This window comes from Hyaena hyaena, unplaced genomic scaffold, assembly GCF_003009895.1.
Source record: "Hyaena hyaena isolate Hyena2069 unplaced genomic scaffold, ASM300989v1 scaffold_300, whole genome shotgun sequence".
Lineage (NCBI taxonomy): Eukaryota > Metazoa > Chordata > Mammalia > Carnivora > Hyaenidae > Hyaena > Hyaena hyaena.
The window spans coordinates 1,567,294-1,592,147 of record NW_024080933.1 but is presented as its reverse complement, the minus strand read 5'-3'; the positions used below and the strand labels follow the sequence as shown (position 1 = coordinate 1,592,147).

At 49.9% G+C, this 24,854-nt stretch overlaps 1 protein-coding gene across 1 annotated transcript in view; it reads left to right on the top strand.

Annotated features, from left to right (window-relative positions):
* The window catches only part of SLIT3 (slit guidance ligand 3), a 606,956-nt gene that overhangs the window by 528,106 nt on the left and 53,996 nt on the right, over nt 1-24,854 (top strand). Inside the window, exons 15-20 of the mRNA XM_039247657.1 lie at nt 2,549-2,699; nt 3,665-3,739; nt 10,494-10,637; nt 11,372-11,515; nt 14,408-14,571; nt 15,625-15,757. Coding sequence (XP_039103588.1) covers nt 2,549-2,699; nt 3,665-3,739; nt 10,494-10,637; nt 11,372-11,515; nt 14,408-14,571; nt 15,625-15,757 — 811 coding nt within the window. The remainder of the gene's footprint in view (nt 1-2,548; nt 2,700-3,664; nt 3,740-10,493; nt 10,638-11,371; nt 11,516-14,407; nt 14,572-15,624; nt 15,758-24,854) is intronic.

Here is a 24,854-nt window from a genome sequence, read left to right as displayed (position 1 = left end):
AGACACCTTGTGAAAGAAAAATACATGCATATGGACAAAATGCCCCTTCATGCCATCACCGTGTAGAACCACTCACAGGGAACAAGAGAGGATTGTCATTCAGCAAGGTTTGCAAAATGAAATTCACCCAGGACTCAGCACGCTGATGTGTCTGGAGGAAGATGGCCCAGGTCAGAGTTATTCAGTGGGACGGACGCTGGCAAGCCAAGGGCAAGAGATTTGCATAATGCATTGGATTAGGAAGCAGCCCAAATAACTGTGGGGATACGTGCACAGATTTTGCTCACACAAGCCTGGGAGTAGAAGGGTGGGAAGAAGGAGGGGGGACGAGGAGGGAGCAGAGAGGGAAAGGGAAGCAAGTCCAGGCCTCTGATGCCCTCTCTTAAGTAGAAGACACTTCAGAATCAGAGACTTCATTCCCAATCAGGAATTAACATAGGTTGATAAGGTGATAAGGTGAGGGGGAAGAAACCAAGAACATGAAAGATGTCTGCTTCCTGCCTCCCATAACCCACTGCTGGAAAATGCCATTCAATCTGCCTCTGCCAAGTTGGACTCTGATCAGTCCTGGAAGGACTGGGATAAAATGCATATCTTCAGGAAAGCATAATATTAGTCACACAGGCCTTGGCATCAGACTGAAAGGGGTAATCCCTCTGTTATATATCAGTTGGCCTGAGGGCCTCAGTTTTCTCATCTATAAAATGGAGTCACAATAATCTCAAGAGTGTTACAAGTATTAAATGGGCTCACCCATATGAAGTTTAATGAATAGTGCCTGGCTCATGATCCATGCTCCATAAATGTGAGCTATTATTGCTAACTACACTGATGTTTTAGTGGCCTCTGACATGCCAAATATTCCACTAAATTCTCAAAAACAATAGCAGTAGGACTGTAAGCATTTGTATGATTCTTTACCCTTCCCCAGAGACTCTTCACTGCCTCACTCTTCCTGGCATTTTCATGACCACTCCTGTGAGATAGGGGCAAATACTAGATTCCCATTTTACATGTGGACAGACTGAGGCTAGTGATTACCAGAGCCTAGACAAACCCACTGCTGCTAAAACTTGTGCACCACTGGCTCCTCACATTGCCCCCCTATGCAGATAAGATCACCAAGGTCTGTCCCAACCGGTTAAGCAATCCAATGATGTCCATGTTCTCTGAAACACTTTCAGAAATACATACAGGACAATGGATGCAGTAGTAGCACATCCTATTTACACCTTGGACAAACGTGGACCAAGCCTGTGTTTTGTACCTCCCACGGTGCTAATGAAAAATTGACCCCTGTCGACTAGCTGGTGTCTGATAGGAGAACCAGGGTTTCCCCAGTTACCTCCGCTGTGATTGCTGATACCAGGTTTACCCAGGTATCAAGGGATCATTTCCAATCAGTAAAGCAGCACCCTGGGCATCTCCTGAAACATCACTTGTTGATACTGTTGCCATTACTATGTGGCCTCAGGAGAAAGTCAGTGTCAAAAAAATAAATCTGGGGCGCCTGGGTGGCTTAGTCGGTTGAGCGTCCGACTTTCGCTTAGGTCATGATCTCGCGGTTCGTGGGTTCGAGCCCCGCGTCGGGCTCTGTGCTGACTGCCAGCTCAGAGCCCGGAGCCTGTTTCAGTCTGTGACTCCCTCTCTCTCTGACCCTTCCCTGCTCACGCTGTCTCTCTCTCTCTCCTAGAAATAAATAAAACATTAAAAAAAAATAAAGAAAGAAAGAAAGAAATCTTAGTTCCAGCTAAGAACTGGCCTTTCACTGTGGTTAAACAAAGCTTATTCTCAAAGATAGGGCAAATTATTTTGACCCTCGCAAGAGTTGTGCTTGTCTTGACAGTTTTTAAATGTTAATTTATTACTCTTGTTTTTAAAGAGACTCATCAGGAAACTCTGGGCCAAATTACCAAGCATTAGGGCAGTGGGCTCCAAATCCCCAGGTCCCCAACCCTCTTTGTTGTCTTCAGTGCTGAGGCCTGGTATCAGCGGTCATTGACCACCATATACTGAGCCTACTTTATTGTTTCTTTACCTGCCTGAAGAGAACTGAGTTTGAAACCCCCTTTCCTTACCTCATCCCTGCCCTGACTGCCCCCATCAAAACCCCATAAGAATCTCTTCATTTGGATTTTCATGAACATTTAGAGGGTCCACAGATGATGGGCATCATGGACTAAGTACTCTCCACCCCAAATTATAAACCAAATTCTGCATCTATCCACCTAGGAGCATTTCTCAGAGGAGAACACAGCTTTGCATCAGTTTCTCAAAAAGGAGGACTTTTAAACAAAAGCTTAAGAACCCACAGAGCTTTAGCCTGGTTTCCCAGAGGACTGAACTCATGAATGACAAAGACCAAATGGAAAGCGGGGAGCTGGGGTAGGGAGGGCACCAGCCAGGTGGCCACACATGTAGGCGGTGCTGTGTCTGTCACTGGGTCCTCCCCACTCCCGCCCACCGTGCCTCCCCATCCCCCTGCCCACAACCTCGGCTGGGCTGGGAGCCCCGGTGGTCCTGATGCCCCCTCTTTGGCCCCGCCTAGGCTCAGAGGATTACCGCAGCAGGTTCAGCAGTGAGTGCTTCATGGACCTGGTGTGCCCCGAGAAGTGCCGCTGTGAGGGCACCATTGTGGACTGCTCCAACCAGAAGCTGGCCCGCATCCCAAGCCACCTCCCCGAGTACGTCACTGATCTGTAAGTACCACCTCGGCTGGAACTCCCTGCATGTCCCCAGTCACCCTGAGCTGGCCCGAGCTGGGTCCTCAGGAGGCAGCCCCCTCCAGGCTCAGTCATGTGGGCACTCCGTGGCTGTCCTCCGCATCCTCGGCATAGGATAGGCACCCAGGCAGCCCCTGCCCTGCTCCCCAGGAACATCTTCCTTGAAAATAAAGACAGTCTATTCATTCTACATATATTTTCTGAACACCTGCTGTGGGCCAGGCACTGTGCTAGGCCCACCAGCCTCCACAGCAAACAAAGCAGATAGTCTTTCCAGGTCCTTACAAAGCTTATAATGTAATAAAAGATGGCTATTAAATAATTGTCAAAAGCGAGAAAACACTAGAATGAATAGACCTATCTGAGTCTCCAACTATCCATGCTAATAAAAAGGTGTGTTGATTTGTCCGCAAGTGGAAGAGCTAAAAAGCTACGGCGTGGTCGGGGTAAGGGCACAGCATGTGCACGAATAACACACTTGGGTCTGCGTCTGGTCTCCTCTGAGTTTCCTCACATTGGGCGTGATGCTTCTCAGGTCTGAGCGTCCAATTCTTAGCTATAAAATGGAAGTGATGGTACCTACCTCCCAGGGGGGTTAAGAAGATCAAGTAAGAGAATGCATGCACAGAATTCATATTGAGTCATGCTTGGCACTTAGCAAACCCTGCAGAAATGATGGTGGTCTTCATTATTAGTGCTGTTACTGTGAGTGTTCTCTTCGACTTTACACATCCCAGGGGCACACAGCAAGGCACAGCCTTGAGGCCCCTCCTGCTCTCTCTGACTTTTCCCCAGCTCCGCTGACCTCAGCTGGGTGTGAGGTCCTGGTGGCAACTCAGCTCAAGCCACAGGGGAGCTGTGGGAGGGTCCCACGGAGGGCAGCGAAGGAGGCGCCCCATCCCCAGCTAACCCACGACCTCGTCTGCTTATTTCCCATGCAGGCGACTGAACGACAATGACATATCTGTTCTAGAGGCCACTGGTATCTTCAAGAAGTTGCCCAACCTGCGGAAAATGTAAGTCAACCTTGGGAACTTAGTGGCAGCCTCCAGTCCCTGGCCAGGGTCTGTGCTGCAGACTAGAGCCATGTGCTGAGGCATTGGTGGCTCCCTTACCTCTGCTCCAGCCCTTCTCAGCCTCCTCCAGACCCCACTCCGGGCATGTATTTAGAAGTAGGACAGGAAGGCACAGCCATACAGACAGGCCAAAACAAAACTTCAGTTTTTAAATTATCGAGTATTCTTTAGATCGTGCGTCCTACAGCACCCCTAAGTCTCCAGGTCGCCTCGCACCACCTGACCCCACACACCCACCACCTACCCCAAGGGATGTTAAGAAGGACTCAGGAAGGTCCAGCAGTGGAACTCAGAGGTCTAGGGTGCACATCTCTTCCTGCTTTCTACAAGGTGACAGTTGAAAGGTCTGTTTTTATATGGCCTCTTGAGGCTTCTGCATCAGACGGTGGAGCAGAAGTGCCAGACATCTTGTACACCGAGCTGCAGTCTTGGTGTCCCCAGGCCTGAGCGGAGCCTGACATGAGGCAGAGAGTCCACATGCTTTCATTGGCTTCTCCAATGCCATGGCTGCCTACCCTCCTCACCCTCTCCCTGCCTAGGAGTTTGGGCCAAACAAGAATAATCTGGCCGAGCTAAGGGAACGTTTGTCCCACAAGCTTTGAGTCCTCTATACATGTGTTCTCAGCTGAAATCAAACAAGGCCATGCATGCTGACTTCTTGTTGCAGCTCTCAGACAGTAAGCAGGTGTCCTTTGCACAGTATAGTTAGTGCCACATCTTTTTGCATGTTTATGCTTTTGTTGATGTTTTTTCTGTTTAAATGGCCCGGGTACATATTGCTGAAGGGCTATCTAGCCTTCCTAAGCACAAGAAGGCTGTCATTTGCCTTTTGGAGAAAATATGTGTGTTACATAGTTTTGTTCAGACGTGAGTTATAGAGCTGTAGGCTGTGTGCAATGTAAATAAATCAACAACATATATGAAATAAGGTGTCTTTAAGCAGAAACACATCAAACAAGGTTATGTATTGATCAGCTGATGAAAATGTTGTGACCAGAGGCTCACAGGAACCTAACCCTGTATTTCCCCTAGGAGCAATGGTTCAGCATTCCCAAATTCATTTTTCCCCAGTGACTTTGTAGAATATCACCACCATGAATAATGAGAACCGACTGTAACCCTTAGTTTTTGTCTTGTTCTTCAGTCTTCCACCCATCAGTCCCCTGTAGGTGAGAAGGAGAAAGACCTTCCCCTGCCCCATGCACCACTTCTCTCTTTCCCTCCCTGCCCGTGGCCACGACCTTGCCCATGGCCTCACTGACTGCTTTGTAGCTGGGAGCAGTAGAGAGCACTCTCAGAAGGGACAGATGAGAGACGGACACACGTGGGCCCTGGTGAGGACTGTGGCTGGCTGTGTGGTCAACCTTCAGAGGCCAAGCACAGGCATTGCCCATAACCTGCAAGAAGATGTTCTTTTTAATTCAGACTTGAGAAAGGCATACTTTTTTAAACATCAAAACAAACTTCCATGCATATGGAGATAAGGCAGGTATCAAAATGAGTAAGGCTGGCCATGTACATATCTGCACAGTAAACAGGATCAAGTAGTATTTGCTTCCATAAAGAAATATTACCCCCCCCCCCCGCCATATTCAGTGGAGTTCATGCACTTTGAGTCTTTCTTTCACTTTCCCTTTTGTAGCCAGGATGGGAGAATAGAGAACTGTTTCTGTGCACCAAGAAAACAACAGCACAAACACAATGATAAGTGGCAAACAACTCCCAGCCTCCACATCCAAGCTACAAGAGAGTGGTTGGGACTGTGGCAAAGCACAGACCCAGTTCTCACCCAAGGAGACATGGGTCACTTGGCTTGTCCCAGTATTTGCCTAGCTGGAATGAAGGTCAGGGCTGCCAGATAATCCCTTCAGCAGCCAGAAATCCATGTGTGGGAAAGAACAGACCTGTGTTTGTTCTGAGTTCAGCTCCGTCCCCCCTCCCCCCACTGTGTGACCCTAGGAATGTCCTTAGCCTTGCTGAGCCTTAGTAATATTATTTGCATAATAGAAATAAATCCTTCTTCCTTGTAAATTATGATGAAGATCAGAAATAAGTATGGGAGCGCCTGGGTGGCTCAGTCGGTTAAAGGGCCATCTCTTATTTCAGCTCAGGTCACAGTCCCAGGGTTCATAAGATTGAGCCCCACATTCAGCATGGAGCCTGCTTGGTATTCTCTCCCTCTCTCTGCCTCTCCACTACTCGCACTCACTCTCTCAAAATAAATAAATAAACATTTTTTAAAAATAAATAGGGGTGCCTGGGTGGCTCACCAGTCGATTACACATCCAACTCTTGCTTTTAGCTCAGGTCATAATCTCGGGGGGTTGTGGGTTTGGGGCCCTGTTATCAGCAGAGAGCCTGTTTGGGATTATGTCTCTCCCTCTCTCTGCCCCTCCCCCGCTTGCACTGTCTCCGTCTCTCTCAAATAAATAAAATAAAATAAATAAAAGAGGAGTTGAAAATTCATATACTTGCAGGACCCAGGAAGTAACACAAATGTGGAAAGGAGCTGGGTAAAGGGCAATATTAATAATAACAATAATAATAGCTAGCCATTAATGGTTTCTAAACACTGTACTCTGCCCCAGACTGTACTGATATTAATCCATTTAAATCCCACCAAGAAAAACAAAAAAGAGATTGAGATTGTTTCCTTTTACAAATAAGGAAGTTGAAACATAGAAAGCACTTATCCCAGGTTAAAACTCAAGCAGCAGGGGTACCTGGGTGGCTCAGTCAGTTAAGTGTCCAACTCTTGATTTCAGCTCAGGTCATGATCTCATGGTTCGTGAGATGGAGCCCATGAGACTGAGCCCTGCATCTGGTGCTGGGTTGACAGTGCAGATCCTGCTTGGGATTCTATCTCCCTCTCTCTTGCCCCTCCCCCCACCCATGCTAATGCTAGCTCTCAAACATTTAAAAAAAAAAAAAAAAAAGCTGAAGCTGCAGCACCAGCAGTGGTAACAGTGCATTTGCTGGGGAATGCATGCAGTCTCTGAAGGCAGTACATACCTGTGTGCACATGTATGTGCGCACACATGCATATGCATAGTGCTAGCCAACCAAGCAAGTGGCCCGTGGAGCAGATCTGGTCCCAAACCACTGGCTACAACTACTTATTTAAAATAATTTGGTGGCAGCTCTTTTTGTTAAGGGCCCTAAACTGGGACCCGCCACCATCCCTATATCCCCGTAGAGGCCGTGGCTCCCAACTGGATCAGAGTAAGGTTAAAGCCAGCTGTGTCTGTGCCCAAGTCGGCTAAGCTTCCCCAAGGACTGTGGGGTCACAGGGCACATGGGCCAAGGAGAGGGAACATAAAGCCCTAGGTGTTTAAACTCCACGGTGCGTGCCTTTCCAAACCCTGTCTGAACCTCTGTGCCTTTACCTGTCCTGTTGGAATCATGAGATCTCCATGAGTATCACATGTACTAAGTGATACAGAAAAAAAAGAAAAAAGTATAAGCCATTACCCAAGAGGTTTATTAGTGCTATGACAACTCAAGGCAACTTTTCAGAAGATGTCACATAGACTGCAGTCATGGCCCCTCTCAGAGACTTCTTGGTCAGTCCTTATCATGAAGGAGAATCTCAGACACAGACTAAACCCCAGGAGCCCTCTAGCCAAAATCAGGTGGATTTGTTGGCACTAGTTGTATTTTTAGTAAGAGTTAGTAGCCCACTTTTAAAAATCAGGAGCACCACAGAAACAAAAATCCAAATTCCTGGCATCTTCTGGAAAGTCCAAAGATCTGGCAAAACAGGGTCCGTGTTCCCAAATGGCTCCAGTTGAGTTAAAGTGAGGGGCAGCCGCCCCCTTAAATAGTGCCTGTGCTTTCCTGGCCGCTGGGCTTGTGGCCTGTGCTGTCCCCACTAGACTTGCTTCCTACTTTAAGTCACCATCCTAGACCCTGGGGACATTCAAGCTTGTGACCCCAGCTTGAAATAGAATTTCTACGTCATGGGAGGGAAAGGTTCATAAAAAGGTGGAGAGGACCTCCCTGACCTGACAGTGTGCCAGAGTGCTTGTTCCATTATGACCCAGCATCCTTAGTTCTAGAAAAATCCACGTAGCTCTCACCCCACTACATTTTTGTCTGGCCTGGGCTTTAAACAGGACTACAGATGCCCGCCTGTTGCCAGAGTTCATGGGCTGTCTTACGAACCCTGGGCTAGAAGAAGCCCAGGCTTTCCTCCTCAGACTCAGGCTTCCCAGGGGTAGCTAGACAAACCCCCAGCCTGCAGGGGCCTCAGTGTTTCTTGGGAAGATGAGAACAAGGTCTGAAAGGTACAGCCAGCAGCGAACAGAGACCTGCATAGCTGCTTGCTGGGGCTGTCCTGCCTCTGCCCCTCTGAAATGACCCCAAGTTTGCTTGGAACTTTCTGAGGCTGGGTGCTTTCAAGTGTAAGATCCCATCCTCATCAGAGTCAAAACGGTGATGAAGTCATATTTCTTCAGGTGCATCTGTAGAGGTAAAAATGGAGAGAGGCCTCCTGAGTGGCCGTGGTTTTACATGTTGGGGTTCCTGGGATCTGGGGTGTCTTCAGGAAGATCCTGCTCTGAGAGTAAGATAGAGTTCCTACAAAAGCCCAATGCCCTTCTTTTGTGTGTGGAGTGCTTGCTCCAAGCTGCCTATAGGTTTTATAGGTTTGAGCGTGATTTGATGAATGGGGAGACAACAGCAGCCTGGTCTTCTGGAAAATTCTATCCCCTCCTTTTGTGCTCTCCTTATGTTTTCCATTCTCCCAGCCTGAGGAAATCCAATTCACAAACCTTACAGTAATGTGATGTTAATTTTGCTCATTTAAAGAAACAGATGTCAGGAAATGGGAACCCTCCCCCTTCATGGCTGCTTTAACTCATCTTCATTGCCCGTCCTGTGTACTTTAATTCCCCAAGGAGCCTAACTCTCTGGAGCAAAATCCCACTCCTCCGGCATTCAGATGAGTTATAGCTGCTGGGAGAGCCTTTATCTCTCCTCCCATGTCTAATTTGGGGGTAATTTGCAGTCTCCCCAGTGCATTACCTTCATTCTTGGGCTATCCTGGACCAGAACAACCAGGATTTATAAGAAAACCGGCTGAGTTTAAGGAGAGCCAGGCAAGGGTGCGGGGCAGAAATCCAGTTAGAGTCTCCCAGCTCTCTCAGACCTTGGGGGAAGGATGCTGAGGAGCACTGCTCCCGTTTCCCAGGCAAGATAGAAAGGGCGGGAGGTGAACGGGGCCACGACAGAAGTACTGAGGGAGCAGTCAGGGCACCAGCTGTTTCCTCTGCACCTGTGCACAGGTGTGAGCACTGCCATGCCTTGCAGGACCAGTCCCTACCTGGAAAGAAGGCAAGGGGCTGGCGTCAAGCCCACGGATGCCCAGTTCCATCACTTGCTCTGAGCCAGTTGTTGAGGGAAGCTTCAGCCCCTGCAGTTGCCATGGGTGAGCCCAGAGCTGTGCCGGGGCAGGAGCAGAAGAGTAGCAAAAGTACCAGAAGCTCAGGGTGTGCCTCCAGGGCCTGGAGCTGCTCCCTCACCTGTCTGAGCCTCAGTATTCCCAGCTGTAAAATGCACTTCCGGTGAGCCCTCAGTCCCAACAACATCAGTGCACTTAGTGGGTGCACCTGCAGATGTCGCCGTTCACAGAACACCGTCCCCTGTGCAAGGCACTGACAGGCTGTTTGCTCCAGAGCTTGGATTCTTCCCCCAGTGTGTGTAAACACCATCCCCTTCCACTCCATCCATCCCACCCAGAATGCATTGCAGGCCTGGCCACGCGGGTGGTCCGTGGAGGCCCCCTGCCAGGGAGAGCCCAGAGGGACTCCCAGCACCAGCAACCCTGCAGGATATCTAGTGAGGCCTGGCATGTGGTGAGCAGATATCGGAGGCAAAGACCTTCTCTCAGAGCTCAGGGCAGACTCAGAAGGGGCGGCCCCCAGCCTTGGTAGGACTGTAAGAAAATCCAATGCCCCACCCCCTGAATTCTGCAAAGCAGTAATACAAGGGTGTGAGAGGCCACACCACCACAGGAACATTCACTCGGGAAAGTGGCAGCTCCCTGGAGGACTTTGATGCACCAGAAAGCCGGGCCTCAATCCGTTTTCTATCAGCTGTGTGGCTTTGGGCAAGTTACTTAATATACTCTCTGAACCTCAGTTACCTCATGCAGAAGATGAGACAAGGATAGTATACTCTAGTATTCCTCTGAGAGGCATTGTTTTAGGGATTCAGTGTGACTCCATGGCCCTGCCCTCTCACATGGAACCTCATACATACTCAGTGCTGGAAAAGTACTAACTAGAAGGTATCCATGTACACTAAGGATCGCAACCGTAGAGCTGGAAGTTCTGCAACGCCCCACTCCCACAGAGGGCACATCTTGTGCTTTGCTCCTGTCCTCCACTTGAGAAGCACCGCTTGGCTAGAACTTCTGTTGAAGGGAGAAAATCCGTTTCAGAAGCACCATTTTAAACCTGCTCATCCCCAGGGAAGAGGATCCTGAAGACTTGAAGCTCTACATGGCCCATTTCACACAGCAGCCCCACCTGTGTGGATTGGGCTCCCTGCTCCACGGCCACAGGTGCTGACGACCAAACATCAGGGAGCCCCACTGTCCAGTCCTTGTGCAGGGGCGCCTCAGGGTCCCCACCGGGTGCAGGGCTAACGATTCCCTTCCTGCACCCTGCCCCACTCTGTTCCCTCCTTCTAGAAACCTGAGTAACAACAAGATCAAGGAGGTGAGAGAGGGTGCCTTTGATGGAGCAGCAAGCGTGCAGGAGCTGATGCTGACCGGGAACCAGCTGGAAACGGTGCATGGGCGCATGTTCCGCGGCCTCAGTGGCCTCAAGACCCTGTGAGTGCCCCGGGCCTGGGCCAAGTCCTAGAAGGGGATGGGAGGGCAAGGGCATCAGAGGGGGATTCATAGCCTGCCGGGCAGCTCCTGGGCCTGGGTACTGTCCTGACCTGCTGAGTCCCTTCCTTCCTGGAGCCGGAGAGGCACTAGACATTTCCCAACCCTTGATGGGAAAGAACTTACTGCCCTCAACACACACACACCAAAAGATACTTGCCCGAAGGCATACACATGTATAGATTCATACTGGAAACATGCTGAGAGAGGCACACACACATTTACCCACATATACATATAGGCATATATACATAACAACGATACATACACAGGCAGTATGCACATAAGCACATACACAAATCAGCATGCACATGCAAGTGCACACACACACAGACACACAAGCTGATGTTCACAGCCACGTCTTGATTCTCCTTTTTCCTCCTAGAAATATATATGCATACACTAACCACCACACATATGCACTCCTGACTCCCAGTTTTACTATACACAAAGCATGCACAGACAAAAACGTACATACACATTTACAGGTAGCCCTGCTGGGGACCCAGGCCCTACTGTCACAGAACAAACCTCAGCAACATGAGTAGTCTGGGCTTGGAGTTGGCAAAAGCATCCCATCTACACACACACACACACACACACACACACACACACACACAGATTTTGGCTCTGTGGTGGAGGGGAGAAGATGATGCCTGTGCTCCCTCTTCTTGCAGGATGCTGAGGAGTAACCTGATCAACTGTGTGAGCAATGACACCTTTGCTGGCCTGAGTTCAGTGAGGCTGCTGTCCCTCTATGACAATCGGATCACCACCATCACCCCTGGAGCCTTCACCACGCTCGTCTCCCTGTCCACCATGTAAGTCCTCCTGTATCCATGCACACCGACTGGGCCACTCTCCTGCAGACCTCTCCCCCGGCAGCTCCATACTATCTTTGGCCAAGGCCCTTTACCCATCTGTCAACTTCATAACCATTTGCTAGGCTGCCTCCATGGGCCAGGCACCGTCTAGATGCTGAGAATTCACAGACATGGTCCCTCCTTCCTGGAGCTCACAGCATAGTAAATTGCCACAGCAGGGAGCTCCACAGTGTTATGAAAACCCAACATAGGCTTTGTCAAGGAACACTGGAGCTGTGCTCTGGAAAGTGGGTAGGAGATAGGTTGTTCAAGAAAGTGAGAAGTGCATTTCCTTCCGTGGAAAGAACATGTGCAAAGGCCCTGTGGTAGGTTGTTGCAGAGTAAATGTGTGAGACTGAGAAAAGTCTAAGATGGTTCATAGCACAGAATAAGAGAGATTGAGATTTGGGGCTCCTGGGTGGCTTACTTGGTTAAGTATGCAACTCTTGGTTTCGGCTCAGATCATGAACTCATGGCTCATGAGTTTGAGCCTCGTGTCAGTCTCTGCACAGGCAGTGTGGAGCCTGCCTGGAATTCTGTCTCTCTCTGCCCCTGCCCTGCTCTTATTCTCTCCCTCCCTCCCCCCCCCCAAAATAAATAAAATTTAAAAATGATTAAAAAATAATAATAATAATAATAATAAAAAGAGAGAGAGAGAGAAGGTGAGGTTAAGACCAGGCAGGAGGGAGACCAGGACCAGGCTACAGGCCTGCTGTGGACTACTTTGATCTTCGTGCAAAGCATGTCAGGAAGCCACTGAAGGTTTTAAGCAGGCCAGTGACATGATCTGACAGGGGTTTTTACATGATGTCACAGGCTGCTTAAATGTATATCAGAACCAGAAGTAGAATCTAGCTCTCAGGACACCTAAATGAGTGCTCCTGCCCAGGTAATTCATTAGGTATTGAATTTACCACTACTGGTAAAAGAGGCTGTTTAGAATAGCAGTTAAAGCGAGACTCTAGAGCCAGATTTCCTGGGTTCAAATCCTGGCTTTACCGCTTATTAGCTCTGTGACCTTAGAAAAGTTGCTTCGCCTCTCTGTGTTTCAATTGTTCCTTCTGTATAATCTGTCTTATAGGATTGTTATGAGGATTGAATCCGTTCATATTTTTAAAACGCACAGCAGGGGCCTGAGACATAGAAAGCACTGACCCCATTAGCCCTTATGGTTGTTTCTAGTACTTCGATTACCCTCAGGTGCTGGTCCGTTCTCCACTCTTTCCTTCCCCAGTGACTCTTTGGAAGACAGAAGAGAAAGGCTTTTGCTGCCTCTCCTCTTGCTGCCCATGGTCATGTTCCCATATACCCGCCTCACTGGGAATAAAAGCCATATTGTAGGGGTCCTAAAAGGCCCTCTCCATCCAGTCCCTCCAAAGCTCCTCCGGGCCAGCCCCACCTCCCTCCCCACCCTACACCCACTCCTGCTCCCTGAAACAGCCTTCCCCTGGCCTCCCTCCCCACCATCCATTCTTTGCATCAGTGTCCATTGCCTCACCCCACTCTACTCCTGTGCCATCACCCCCAGTTCCTCAGCCCCACTCTCCTTCCCTTTTCCATAGCACCGACCACTTCCTAATATACTACTACAACTGACGTTGTGCTGTTGATTGCAGACTGTCTGCCTCCCATCAGTTGGAATGTAGGTTCCAGAAGGACAGGGATGCGCAGCTCTTTAGTGCGCTGCTGTGTCCTCAGCGCCTCCATCTGTGCCTGGCACTAAGTAAATGCTCATTACATAACTGCTGAAGAAACGGATGCATTGAATGAATGAGTGACAGCCAGATGGGGGACCGTGGGTTAGGGACTAGCACCAGCAGGTTGGTTTATTTTTAATCCTCCTGTTTGCCTCCATACTGGGAATCCAAAGACAAAAAATGCCAAGAGAGGTAGAGTCACAAAGCATTAAGGAAACCAGCTTTGACATGAGCGGAAACTTGCCCGACTTCACGCAGCTGCTGAACGTCAGTGCCAGGATTCAAACTCTGGATGTCTGACTCCCAAGCTCTTAATTGTCCTGTCCTGCCGCAGCCCCTCAGGGCTGTCTGGCCTCTTGTGTAACCTCCCTAAAGCTTTACTTTCCTTGTGTGTGTGAAATGAGAAGAATGTTACCTCCTTCCCCAGGCTGTTGGGACAAATCTGAATGGGAGAACAGCTTTATGAATTGCTTAGCCTGGTTCCTGTGCTCCGGCCGACACTCACAGCCTGACAGCTGCCCTCCCCGGTCCCTCCTCCATCCAGTCACTGCATTCCACAGATGCCTATAAAGTGGCCGTGCAGGTTCCATGCAGGACCCTGGAGACACCAGGGCAGACACACAAGGCTGACCCCCACCATGCAGGAGCTGAGAGTCTAAAGAGGGAGGCATTGCCTGTGGGTGCTGTGCAGGACACACAGTCGAGTGGAGGAGAAGACTGGGACCAGCAGACTCCTCATTTCCTTTTGGGGAGGGGCCGTCTAAGCCAGGACTGAAGCCAGGCAAACAATAGAGAGATTCGTGCCTCGGGTTGGGGGGAGGGAGTGGTGTGGGGGGCTAAGTGTAAGAGAATCCTGCTGAGGGATTGAAGACAGCCAGCAGCCAGGGCTCAGCGAGGCAGGGAAGGCGTGGCAGGAGACTGTGGTCACATCTGTCCACAGAGGTCCAGAGTGAGACCCTCGCAAAGACTGCATCTGGATCTTGGGAGAGAGTCTGCACTTCCTTTCCCAGATCTCCTTCCTCCTTCCCTGGAACCCAGAGCTGGCCTGCCTGGAGAGCTGGGCCCCAGGCTTGCACACCTGGATCCTAAGGCCAGCTCCCACAGGAGAGGGGAGGGTGCAAACCACTCAGAGAGGACCCTTCTTTCCTCTCAGAAACCTCCTGTCCAACCCCTTCAACTGCAACTGCCACCTGGCCTGGCTCGGCAAGTGGCTGAGGAAGAGGCGGATCGTAAGCGGGAACCCCCGGTGCCAAAAGCCTTTCTTCCTCAAGGAGATCCCCATCCAGGATGTGGCCATCCAGGACTTCACCTGTGAAGGTGAGAGGCTGAGGGCTGGTGGAGGAGGGGCAGTACCGGGGAAGGAAGAGTGACACAAGAGGGGAGGTGCAGCAGTGACTGAAGGTCAGGACCCCCTGAGATCTAACTGGACTCTGGCCTCAGGCATGCATCTGTGGCTCTGAAGGGCTCTGCAGGTCTGCTGCTTAGCCATATGGCTCCTTCTTGCACATTAAGAAAAGGGGCCTCTTTCTAAAGAGATTGTACTTCTGTCCACAGAAATGTGTTATAATATACTGATTTTGTGAAAACAAGATAACTTATCGCTATCTATGAGAGCACCGTTGTACTAAATATTCTAATCTACCATGTCCACGGCGCGATTGATGCCCCTTCGATGATGAGGCACCTTTGTGCAGTAGGTAACCTACACTGCTGTGCAAGGGAGCCCTGGCCCTCAGTTTTCCTGTCTGCATCATGATGCGGCTCTACGTATCAGACTTAAACATGGGCTCCTGGAAATTTTCTGTCACTGGCTAGGGGGTTGTGAATACCTGGAGATCCACAGCTTTGAGTGTCAGGATTCCAAAGGGCGTATCTGCATAAATTCAAGCCAGTACTTGGTCACCTATAGGTTATCTGGAGCCAAATTAACTGGTTTGTAGGTTAACTGAGGTTAAGGTATAATGAGGGCTGGGGACACATTTACCACCCCAGAGGGATTGTGCAGTGGAAGGAAAGAGGAGGGGAGGAGACAGGGCTCCCCCCTCCCCCAGACCACTCCTTCAGTAAGGTTGGCTAATTCCTGACTTGGTTAACTGTGACCTCTTTCCTATCTAATACTCCAGTTAATCGAGTTTTTTTTAAGCCTTCATTTTATGTTGACTGTGGTAGAAGAGAGGTGTGCTTCCCCGACCCAAGAACACATTCTTTTCCCTTCAACCATGGATGAGACCAGCAGGCTCCTTGTTCCTGGCTCTGGCTCAGAGTGGAGGGCTTCCCTTCCCTGAGGGCAGCGCGGTGCCTGCGCGCCTGCTCACCTGCCTCCGCAGAGAAGCTGGTCTCCCGCCGCGCTCACTCTGGGGCTCTCCGCAGGCAATGACGAGAGTAGCTGCCAGCTGGGCCCGCTCTGCCCGGAGCAGTGCACCTGCGTGGAGACGGTGGTGCGGTGCAGCAACAGGGGGCTGCACGCCCTCCCCAAAGGCATTCCCAAGGACGTGACCGAACTGTGAGTACTGCCACCCCTCACTGAGCACCCTCAGATCCCACCACCGCCAGCCTTATCCCCAGGGTCTCGAGCGGGACTGCCTGGGATCCCCTTCCTCGAGTGGGAGCAGAGCCTGGGCCGAGGGGTCGGTCTGGCAGCCACGTGGACATGGGAACAGGAGGCATCGCCCCGGTGCCTCCGCCTGGCAGGTGACCAGTACCTAGCCCTCCAGAATAAAGTGGGGGGAGGGGGGGAGTTACTGTCTCATCTTCTAGATTACCCCAGGCCCCTTGCTCTTACCCCACCTTCTAGATTCCCCAGCAGTCTCTCAGAAATACCACAGGATTGTGGTGAAGTCATTGCCCAGCAGGCACACAAGCTTACTGAGCACCTCCACCAATATGATCCTTTTCCACCTTAAAACTGCCAGTGTTGCTGATGAAATCTTAGTTCTGCCCCCTGTCCATGCTCCAGCCAGAAGCCATGCGACCCCAGAGCCCAGGCTCCTGACACTAATTCCTCAGGGTTGCTCCTGCCCCAGAAGCTCCCACTTAAAAGACGGATCGTTCCCTTCCTGAAGGGCTCTCCACACTGTGCCAAAAACTGTATTTCTATGCCAGTTGGCCCGTGGGTGGGGAGGCCTCTCCCGAGGGTACATGAGCAGCCCAGCCATGGCAGGTGAGTGCAGCACACTGGCACAGCCAGCACAGGCCACACTCACTCTCGTGTTCATGCATTCATTCACTCCGCAGGCGTTTATTGAGCACCTGTCGTGTCGGGCCCTCTGCTCACACTAGGGAGACGGTGGTGAGCAAAACAGGTTCACCAGAGAAGGTAGACATTAGCTCCGTCATCTCAGCAGCACCCGTGAGAGGACAGCCATGAAAAGTGCTACAAAAGAGAGGAACAGGCTGTTGTGAACCCTGAAAATAGAGAGGCTTCACTTGGGTGTGGAGATCAGAGAAAGCTTCTCTGGAGAGATGAAGCTCGAACTTAAACCACAGGGTCAGAGGCAGGTAACGAGCCGGGGAGGCAACGCCCCACACACCCCACTGCAGTTGCTGCAGGTGGGGGCAGGCAGAGCTGGGTGAGCTGTGACAGGGACCCACGTGCCTGAGCAGGAAGACGCACTCACATTCCATCCCCCCTCTCACATCTCAGGCTCGCACTCTCTCCCTGGACCCTAGACACCAGCAGGGAGTGTTTCTCTGGCTCTGCCAGTGCTTCCTGGGGAGAAGCCTGAGTAAGACACTGTCTGAGTATAGCAGGTCAGTTCCTGGGTGTGAGTTGTGCCTCCCTGCATCTCTTGACACTCAAGAAGGTCGTAACCAGGGCTGCTGATCCCAGGAAAGGAAGGAAGGTTGTGACAGTCACTAAAAGTCCACGACAGCCCCACGTTTGGGCTCTGGCTGTGCTGATGGAGGTCTGCATGAGCAATGCACTTGGTGCAGTGAGTCCCGAGCCCTTCCCTCATCTGGCAGCGCCGAGGCCAAAAATGGCCCAGGTGCTCACCTCCTTCTTGGGCCAAGTTACACATGCTAAAGAGAAGGAAATGCCATGAAAACAGGCCCACAGATGCTTTTCCCCAAAGCTCATGACGCAGAGGTTGAACTAACGAAGATAATTGGCTGTAGTCTTATAAAGTAAACTTCAGAGCTTGGGGAAACCTGATTTCCTGCTTTGGAAATGATGGCTCTTCCCTTGGCCAGACTGGCTTCCAGAGTGCACCAAGGATGGCACCCCTCACCTCTGAGCCCAGACCATCTCCTGGAGGGAGAGGAGGAGTGTCTGGGGAGGGGTCCAGGGAGCACGAGGCAGGAAAATTGATGCCAGAGAAGGTGAAAGCTGACAGGCCCAGAAAACAGTGGCTCGGAGGCCTCTGCTTTCAAGGACCAAATTCAGTGTTTGGATCCAGCACTGGCTTTCCAGCTCCCTCAGGCATCATCAGTGGTCTCAGGCAGAGCTGCCAACTTAGAAAACAAAATTAAGTTTAATTCACTGAGAAGGAGAGGAAAAAAATAGACAAAGTTTCAGAGCATTTCTCCAAAGGGCAGGGTATAGGAGCCCTTTGCAGGCAGGAGTGAGCAAGGCGGTGGGAACCAGGGGGAAGTGAGCTTTCCTGTTAACCGTCTGCAAACCCCTGGCCCTTCTCTCTTCTTGGGAGAAGGGTGCCTGAGACCCACGGCTATCCCCTTGCTCATTCAAGCAGTCACCGAGCTAGGTCCTCAGTACCCCTGATTCTCTCTCAGCGGTAAGAACTAAGTCACTTCCCAAGCCTCATCTCTGGTAAGCAGCTGAGTCACAATCAGAAGGCACTTTGGTCTGACCCCAACCCCCATGCTCTAGCCCCCTACCCCAGAAGTTCTTCAACTTCGGGGTCTCAGGACCCCCTTACATTTGTCAAAAGCAATGAGGACTCTCAGTACTTTTGTTCATGTGCTTAAATCAATTGATATTTACCACATTGGAAACTACTACTGAGAAGTTTTTTGAAATGTGCTTATTAATCCATTTAGAAATAATAATTTATGCATTATATGTTTATATAAAGAAAGCATACTTCTATGAAAACCAAACCAAAAGAAATTTAACTGAGAAGAGTGACATTTTTAGAAATATAGTTGAAGGCAACTGGATGTTCATATCCTACTTCAGCACTCACTCTGTTGTGATAGTGTTTTGGGTCAAGTAGGAGAAGAAAATCTGGCTTCACAGAGACACATATCGAAAAAGGGAGGAGAATTTTAATAGCTCTTCCAAATAATTGTGGAGATTCTTTGATAATACGCCAAACCCGCATAGTGGTAAGGGCTAGTTGCTATGTGAAGCCCAAAACCTTATCAATGAACTTTTTATACTCTGTTACAACCCGCCGATCTATCCTGTGCTTTGAATGGAACTTTTCCCCCACCTTGCATGATCTTGTAACACTAGGCACTGGTCCTTTGGAGAATATTGGTTCATAGAGTTACACAGATCTTCCCAGTGCTGACACATTGCATTATACAATATCAAAACTGTCATAGCCATTAACACCGAGAAATCTCAGCAGAACAGTCTTTCAATAAAGGGATACTGCTCAATGTAGCAGTTATGGGTTTTCTAAAATTTTAATTTTCACTTGGATGCAAGCTTGAATTTTTATCATTGCCAGTAAGTACTTGTTCGTTGTTTCCTTGATGTGACAGGCTCACTGTTCACTTTTGGGAAATTGCCTACTAAATACCTGTCCCTGAAAAACCTGTTTGCTAGTCATTCTTTTAAGTAAAAATGGTGTTTTATGAAAGAAAACCAAAAAAAGGCTAATTCAGCTTATAACTCAGTGACACCAGAGCTCTTTCTTAAGACAACTAAAGGAGAAAAGCTTTATGCATGCCACCCATTTTACCACACAGAATATTAAAAAGAAGTGTGCTCAGGGGTTGATATTTAATGCAATTAATAGTTTTTTTAGTGCTTCATGGAGGGCATTCTTCAATGCAACTGGCTTTTTTTTTTTTTTTCTTACCTGCATGTGCTTGAGGGGGAAGAATGTAATGGCCACTGATATCATGTGGTGCTATGGCCTTGATTCATACTGAGGTGCCAGCAATTTTATTCACACAGTGCAAGTGGAAAACAATGTTTTAATCTTATCACAAAAGTGGTTCCAGCCCCATAGAACCCTGAAAAAGTCTAAAGGACCCCCAGGGCCAGTGGACAACACTTTAAGAATCAGGTAATTATACACTAGCAGGCAAATAATACAGAGACACCTGCTTGAAGTCAACACTAAGTTCCTGATTTAAAAGCAAGCCTGCAGGGGCACCTGGGTGGCTTAGTCAGTTGAGCATCCCACTCTTGATTTCAGCTCCAGTCCTGGAATAGAGCCCTGCACCAGACTCCATTTTGAGCATGGAGCCTGCTTGGGATTCTCATTCCCTCCGTGTCTCTCTCTCTCTCTCTCTCTCTCTCTCTCTCTCTCTCCCTCTCTCTCCCTCTCCCTCTCTCCCTCTCTCTCTCTCTCTCCCTCTCTCTCTCTCTTCTCTCTCTCTCCCCCTTCCTCCCTCCCTCCCTCTCTCTCTCTTTCTCAAGTTAAAAAAAAGAATTAAAAAAAAAAAAAAAGCAAGCCTATAAAATCTTACTGAAAGGAGAGCAAAAGCAGACATCTCAGCCTCCAAAGTAGTTGACACAAATACTATTTGCAAAGGCAGGGCCTCATCAGCTTCAAAAAGTTCTGTTATTGCTGTGCCATGAGCCTTTTAGACTCAGACTTGCCATTCTGGAAGACTTAAACCTAAAAATCTATCTATTTGCTTGCATTTAAGGGAACATTTACTAACATCAGACCTTCCTGGTTCTGGAAACAAACTCTGTAAGTCCCCATCTTCCTGAGGGCTAGAGAGGAGAGGAGAATCCAGGGCAAGAGAACAGTGCCCCCTCCCATCCGCCACAGTCTGCTCCTGGTTAATATCCAGGAAATTTTGAAACTGATTTTGGTCTGAGGGCTATGAGCATGACAGCACTGACATCCCAAGGACAGGAGAAGGGAAGGATGACATGTCTCCCCCAGGCAGCACTGTTGGAAGAAGGGATTTCTGCTGGGATGTGGAGTCTGAGGACATCAGGCTGGCAGTGTGCACACACGCATGCATGCATGCACGCGTGCACACACTCACACACACACATGGCATTGATAGGAGACTTGAAAGGGTTTGGGGCTTGACCAGCAAAGCACAGGCTGAGACTCAGCTCTGCGAGACTGACTGTGGCAGGAGGTGACGAGAAGAATGCATTGCTTGACGGAGAGGGTGGGACCTGGCCCTACGTTGGTTAGCTCTGGACCGTCAGAGGATGGGGCTTTGGGGTACAGCAAACAGCTCAGATGAAGCTTTCTCCTCATCTCAAATCTAGGGCGATGGAGGTGCATGCCAGAGAGGGGGCAGAGCACTGCAGGAGGTGACAGGCACAAAGGAGTGGCGTGGACAGCATGCGCTCTGGGATAGATGGGGAAGAGTCCAGGAAGCTCTGCCCACGCTGGCCTTTAGGAAAGCAAAGGAAGATGTCCTGTGTGAGTGCGGTCCGTCACAGCCAGCACTCCTAGAGCATTTACTGGATGCCGGGTGCTGTGCTAGATTTTTCTCCTTTGCAATCTCATTTAATCAGTCCAGCAGTCCTGTAAGGCAGGCATTATTAATCCCATTTTGCAGCTGAGGTAACCAAGGTTTGGGAAGGTTGAATGATTTCTTAAGATCACACTGCCAAGGAGCAGCAGAGCATTAGGCTCGAGCCCAAGGCTATCTGACCTCCAGGCCCATCCTTTAGTGACTCAACTACTCCCTTCCTTTGGCAGAGGCCTGGGTCCCTGTGTGCTCTGGCCAGTGGCGTGGCTCATTGGTGATTTGCAGTAGACCATCGTGGTCTCTTTGGCACCTGGCACCTGCACTTAAGCAGGGAGAAGGCAAACACGGCACCCCTGCCATGATGCTATAGGTACCTGTCAGTGGTTCTGGCTGGGCCGGTCCTGACAGCTGGACCCTCTCTAGCAATGCCAGCTGCTGCTTGCTTTGCACACTTGCCACCCACCCCCTGCTCACCAGGCAGGCTCCCAGGAGCACTTTATAGAGCAAGTGCCCAGCACTGACTATATTCTTGCCTTTCTTTGGCCCGGATAGAGGGACAGGAATTGCCTGCAGCCAGCTGGAGGGCAGCAGGCTCTGGGCACATCAGCACTTAGGAGGCCTGGGACAAGCTTTGGCCCAGAGAAGACCTTGGCAGATGGCTTCAGTAGAGGACACTTCTAGGCTATCGGGCAGTCATGGCCATCTGTAGGAGGGACCAAGGGAGCCCGGAGCACAGGCCACAAGCTGAGAGAGCCCTCTTCACTCAGTCAGGTGTTCACCGAGTTTATTGTGCCAGATAATGTCATAGGAGCTGGGAGCACAGCAGTAATGTGACAGATAAGACCCCCTGTTGTCAGAAACTTTAGACTTTAGAATGGGGGAGAAAGACAGTAAGAAAGCTAATAAGTAAATTAGGCATTTCAGATAGTATAGTCTTACCCAGGGGAAAGGGGTGGGGGCGGCACTTGGAAAGGAGTAGAAAGAAAGAACATGATTTGTGAAGACCTGAAGGCAGAAAGATCTTAAAGTCAGAAAACCATGCAGACTGTGAGTTGGAGCAAAGAGATAGAAAAGAGACTGGTATTCACCGGAAACTCAAGGAGGGATGTGCAGTTCTCATAGGGCTGTGGCAAGGGCTGACTCCTCATCCCAGGAGAAATGTGGGAGCCAAGTGAGAGTTGTAAGCAGGGAAGTGACATGGTCCAATTCTCTTCTGGAAGAAGAATAGAGAATAGACAGCAGGGGAATCATCTACTTTCCAATATTCATATGTATCACTGGATGGAGATTGTGTGTGTGTGTGTATTCAAAATACATTAAACACCACTGTGCTGAGCGGTGTTTGAAGAGCTCTCCACTGAGACTCATTTAATCCTCAAAATCACTTCAAGGTGGTGATGATAATGAGCCCCCTTTTGCAGGTGAAATGCAAACCCAGAGAGGTGAAGTAACTTGCCCAAGGTCGCACAGCTATTAGCTAATAGAGCCAGGATGCGAGCCTGGGCTGCCAGACTCCAGAGCTATGACCACATCATCCCAGGCCCCTGGTGGAAACACTGGCTGTGAGTGGAGGCTCCTGGAAGGTGGCTGCCAGTCTCCTTCACCATTCAGCAGGCTTGAGAGTGCTTTGTGGGGCACTTTTCAGCACCACAAAGCTGCAAACAATGCTGGGGCGCAATCCATTCAATGGAGCTGGAGCTCCATGTGGATTTTCACGGGAGGCAGCCGCATCCTCATGTGCTCATGCTGGGGCTGAAACAGAGCATTTAAATGCAGATCAACATAGAGGTTAACCTGCTAGAGATGCTCTGATAGTTCTGAGGCTGGAGGGCAAGAGTGCAGTCTTCTGAAAGGGTCCCTCTGGGGCCAGGGCTGCAGGCTACAGGCAGCTTTGGAGTTCAGAGTCTTCATGAAGGGCTTTGTACAAAGAGAGTTTTCCCAGACGGCCACATCTGTATTTGTGAAGCAAAGCCTTTTGATTCCACATCTTCTGGGCTGCAGCACCAGATTGCCAGGGACATCGTGCACTTAAAGCAGCTCCTGCACGGGTCCCACTCAGCCCTGCAGTGCCACACACAGGTCCACCTGGGGACTTCTGGGGCTTGCATCATGCAGATGGTGTTTCCTGAGCACCTACTGCTACCAGCTTGTGCACTGGGACACTGTAGTGGGCAAAACAGACCCAGTCCTGCCCCACTAATCTCAGATCCAAGAAGAAAATGCACTGAAAGCTTGGATTGAGCAGCCTGTCACGTCCCCAGCGAGTGTGGGAGATGATGTCAGGAGGCAAAGCTCGAGCTGAGTTCTGAGCCACCGTCGGCGTGAACTAGGCAAGGAGGGAGGGGAGCGACATGCGTGTGCCGAGACCTGCCACCCAAAAGGAGCATGAGGCATTCAGGGAGGGCTGAGGCCAAGCGAGAGAGAGTTTGCTGCAGGGTGAACAGGAAGGGGAGGCAGGGACTGGGATGGTTAATTTCATGGGTCAGCCCAGCTGGGCTGCGGTCCCAGGTTTAGGGCAAACACTCTACATCATGCCCCGAAAGTATTTTATAGATGCCGTTAAGTAAAGGAGATTACCCGGGATAATGTGGAGGTAGGCCTCATATAATCATTAGAAGGCCTTAAGAACAAAAAACTACAGTTTTCTGTAGAAGGGGGAATTCTCCCTCAAGACTGTTGCACAGAAATCCTACTTGAGTTTCCAGCCCGCTGGCTCTTCCTTAAAATAAATTCTCTCTCCCTCTGTTTATATGTGTGGTGTGGTGTGTGGTGTGGTGCGTGTCCAATTGGTCTGTTTCTCTAGAGAACCCTGACTGATCCAGGGCAGACCACAGACAGCTGGGCAGGATTTGGGCAGGATTTGGGTAGTCTTTCTAGCAAGCATTAGAAGCGAGGGAAGGATTTTTAAGCAGGGAGCAAGGCCGATCAAGTCAGCATTTGCAGAGCACCAGTCAAGCCAGGTTGGAATCCGGGGAACTAGTACAGCAAGCCCAGATGCTCCAGAACCGTCTGTGTCATATTGCCCATCCTCAGGGTCCCCTCCACCTCCCCATTTCAGATGAGGATACTGTTGGCATCCCTGAATTCCAGTGGTCTTTTTATGCCTTCATTCAACTGTTGAGCAGCTACACACGTCTATAGAGCATGGCCTGCCTTGCAGGTGGACATGGGCCAGACACAGGGCATTCTTTGAAACTACTGCAGGTTTTTAACTCAGGGTCCTGTGAACAGCCCTTCTCTGCATCATTCATTCAAATATTTGAGGTCCTGGTGTGCCTGGGTGGCTCAGTCAGTTAAGCACTAGACTTCGGCTCAGGTCATGACCTCACAGCTTGTGGGTTCAAGTACCACATCAAGCTCTGTGCTGACAGCTCAGAGCCTGGAGCCTGCTTTGGTTTCTGTGTCTCCCTCTCTCTGCCCCTCCCCCACTTCTGCTCGCTCTTGCTCTTTCTCTCAAAAAACATTGTTTTTTAATATTTGAGGTCCTACTATTCGCTAAGCCCTATCGTGTGCTCTGGTGAGGCAACAGGAAACAAATCTGGCCCAAATCCCTGCTGATCATGTGGTGGAGAGTATCCTGCCAGGACAGAGATGGCCAAATGCGAAAATAAAGAACTCCAGGTGGAGAGGGGAAATAGCATGGGTTTCACTTCTTGGGCCGCAGAGGCCTGGCTCCTGGACTCATAACTTCCCTCTTTGAGCCTCAGTGTTCTTGTCGACAAAAATGGATAAAACACCCAGCAAAATACGGCCCCATTTAGAGAATCAGATTAGGTAACAGACTGGAGTCTCTCTATCTCATCGCTCTGAAATATGCACCTGTTAATTTCTGTTTTGTTTTCCTCGTCACCATGTTGTCTGTGAGGTTAGATAATGTGCTTCGGATATGCTTGTCATGGGATTTTCTGTAAATATCCCAGCAGGGAGACTTGGGGTTTTGGTATTTCTGGGTTTCATCTTAGATGCCTCAAGTTTGCTAAGTAGTCACAGCAAACAAACAAGAATGAGAGAATAAG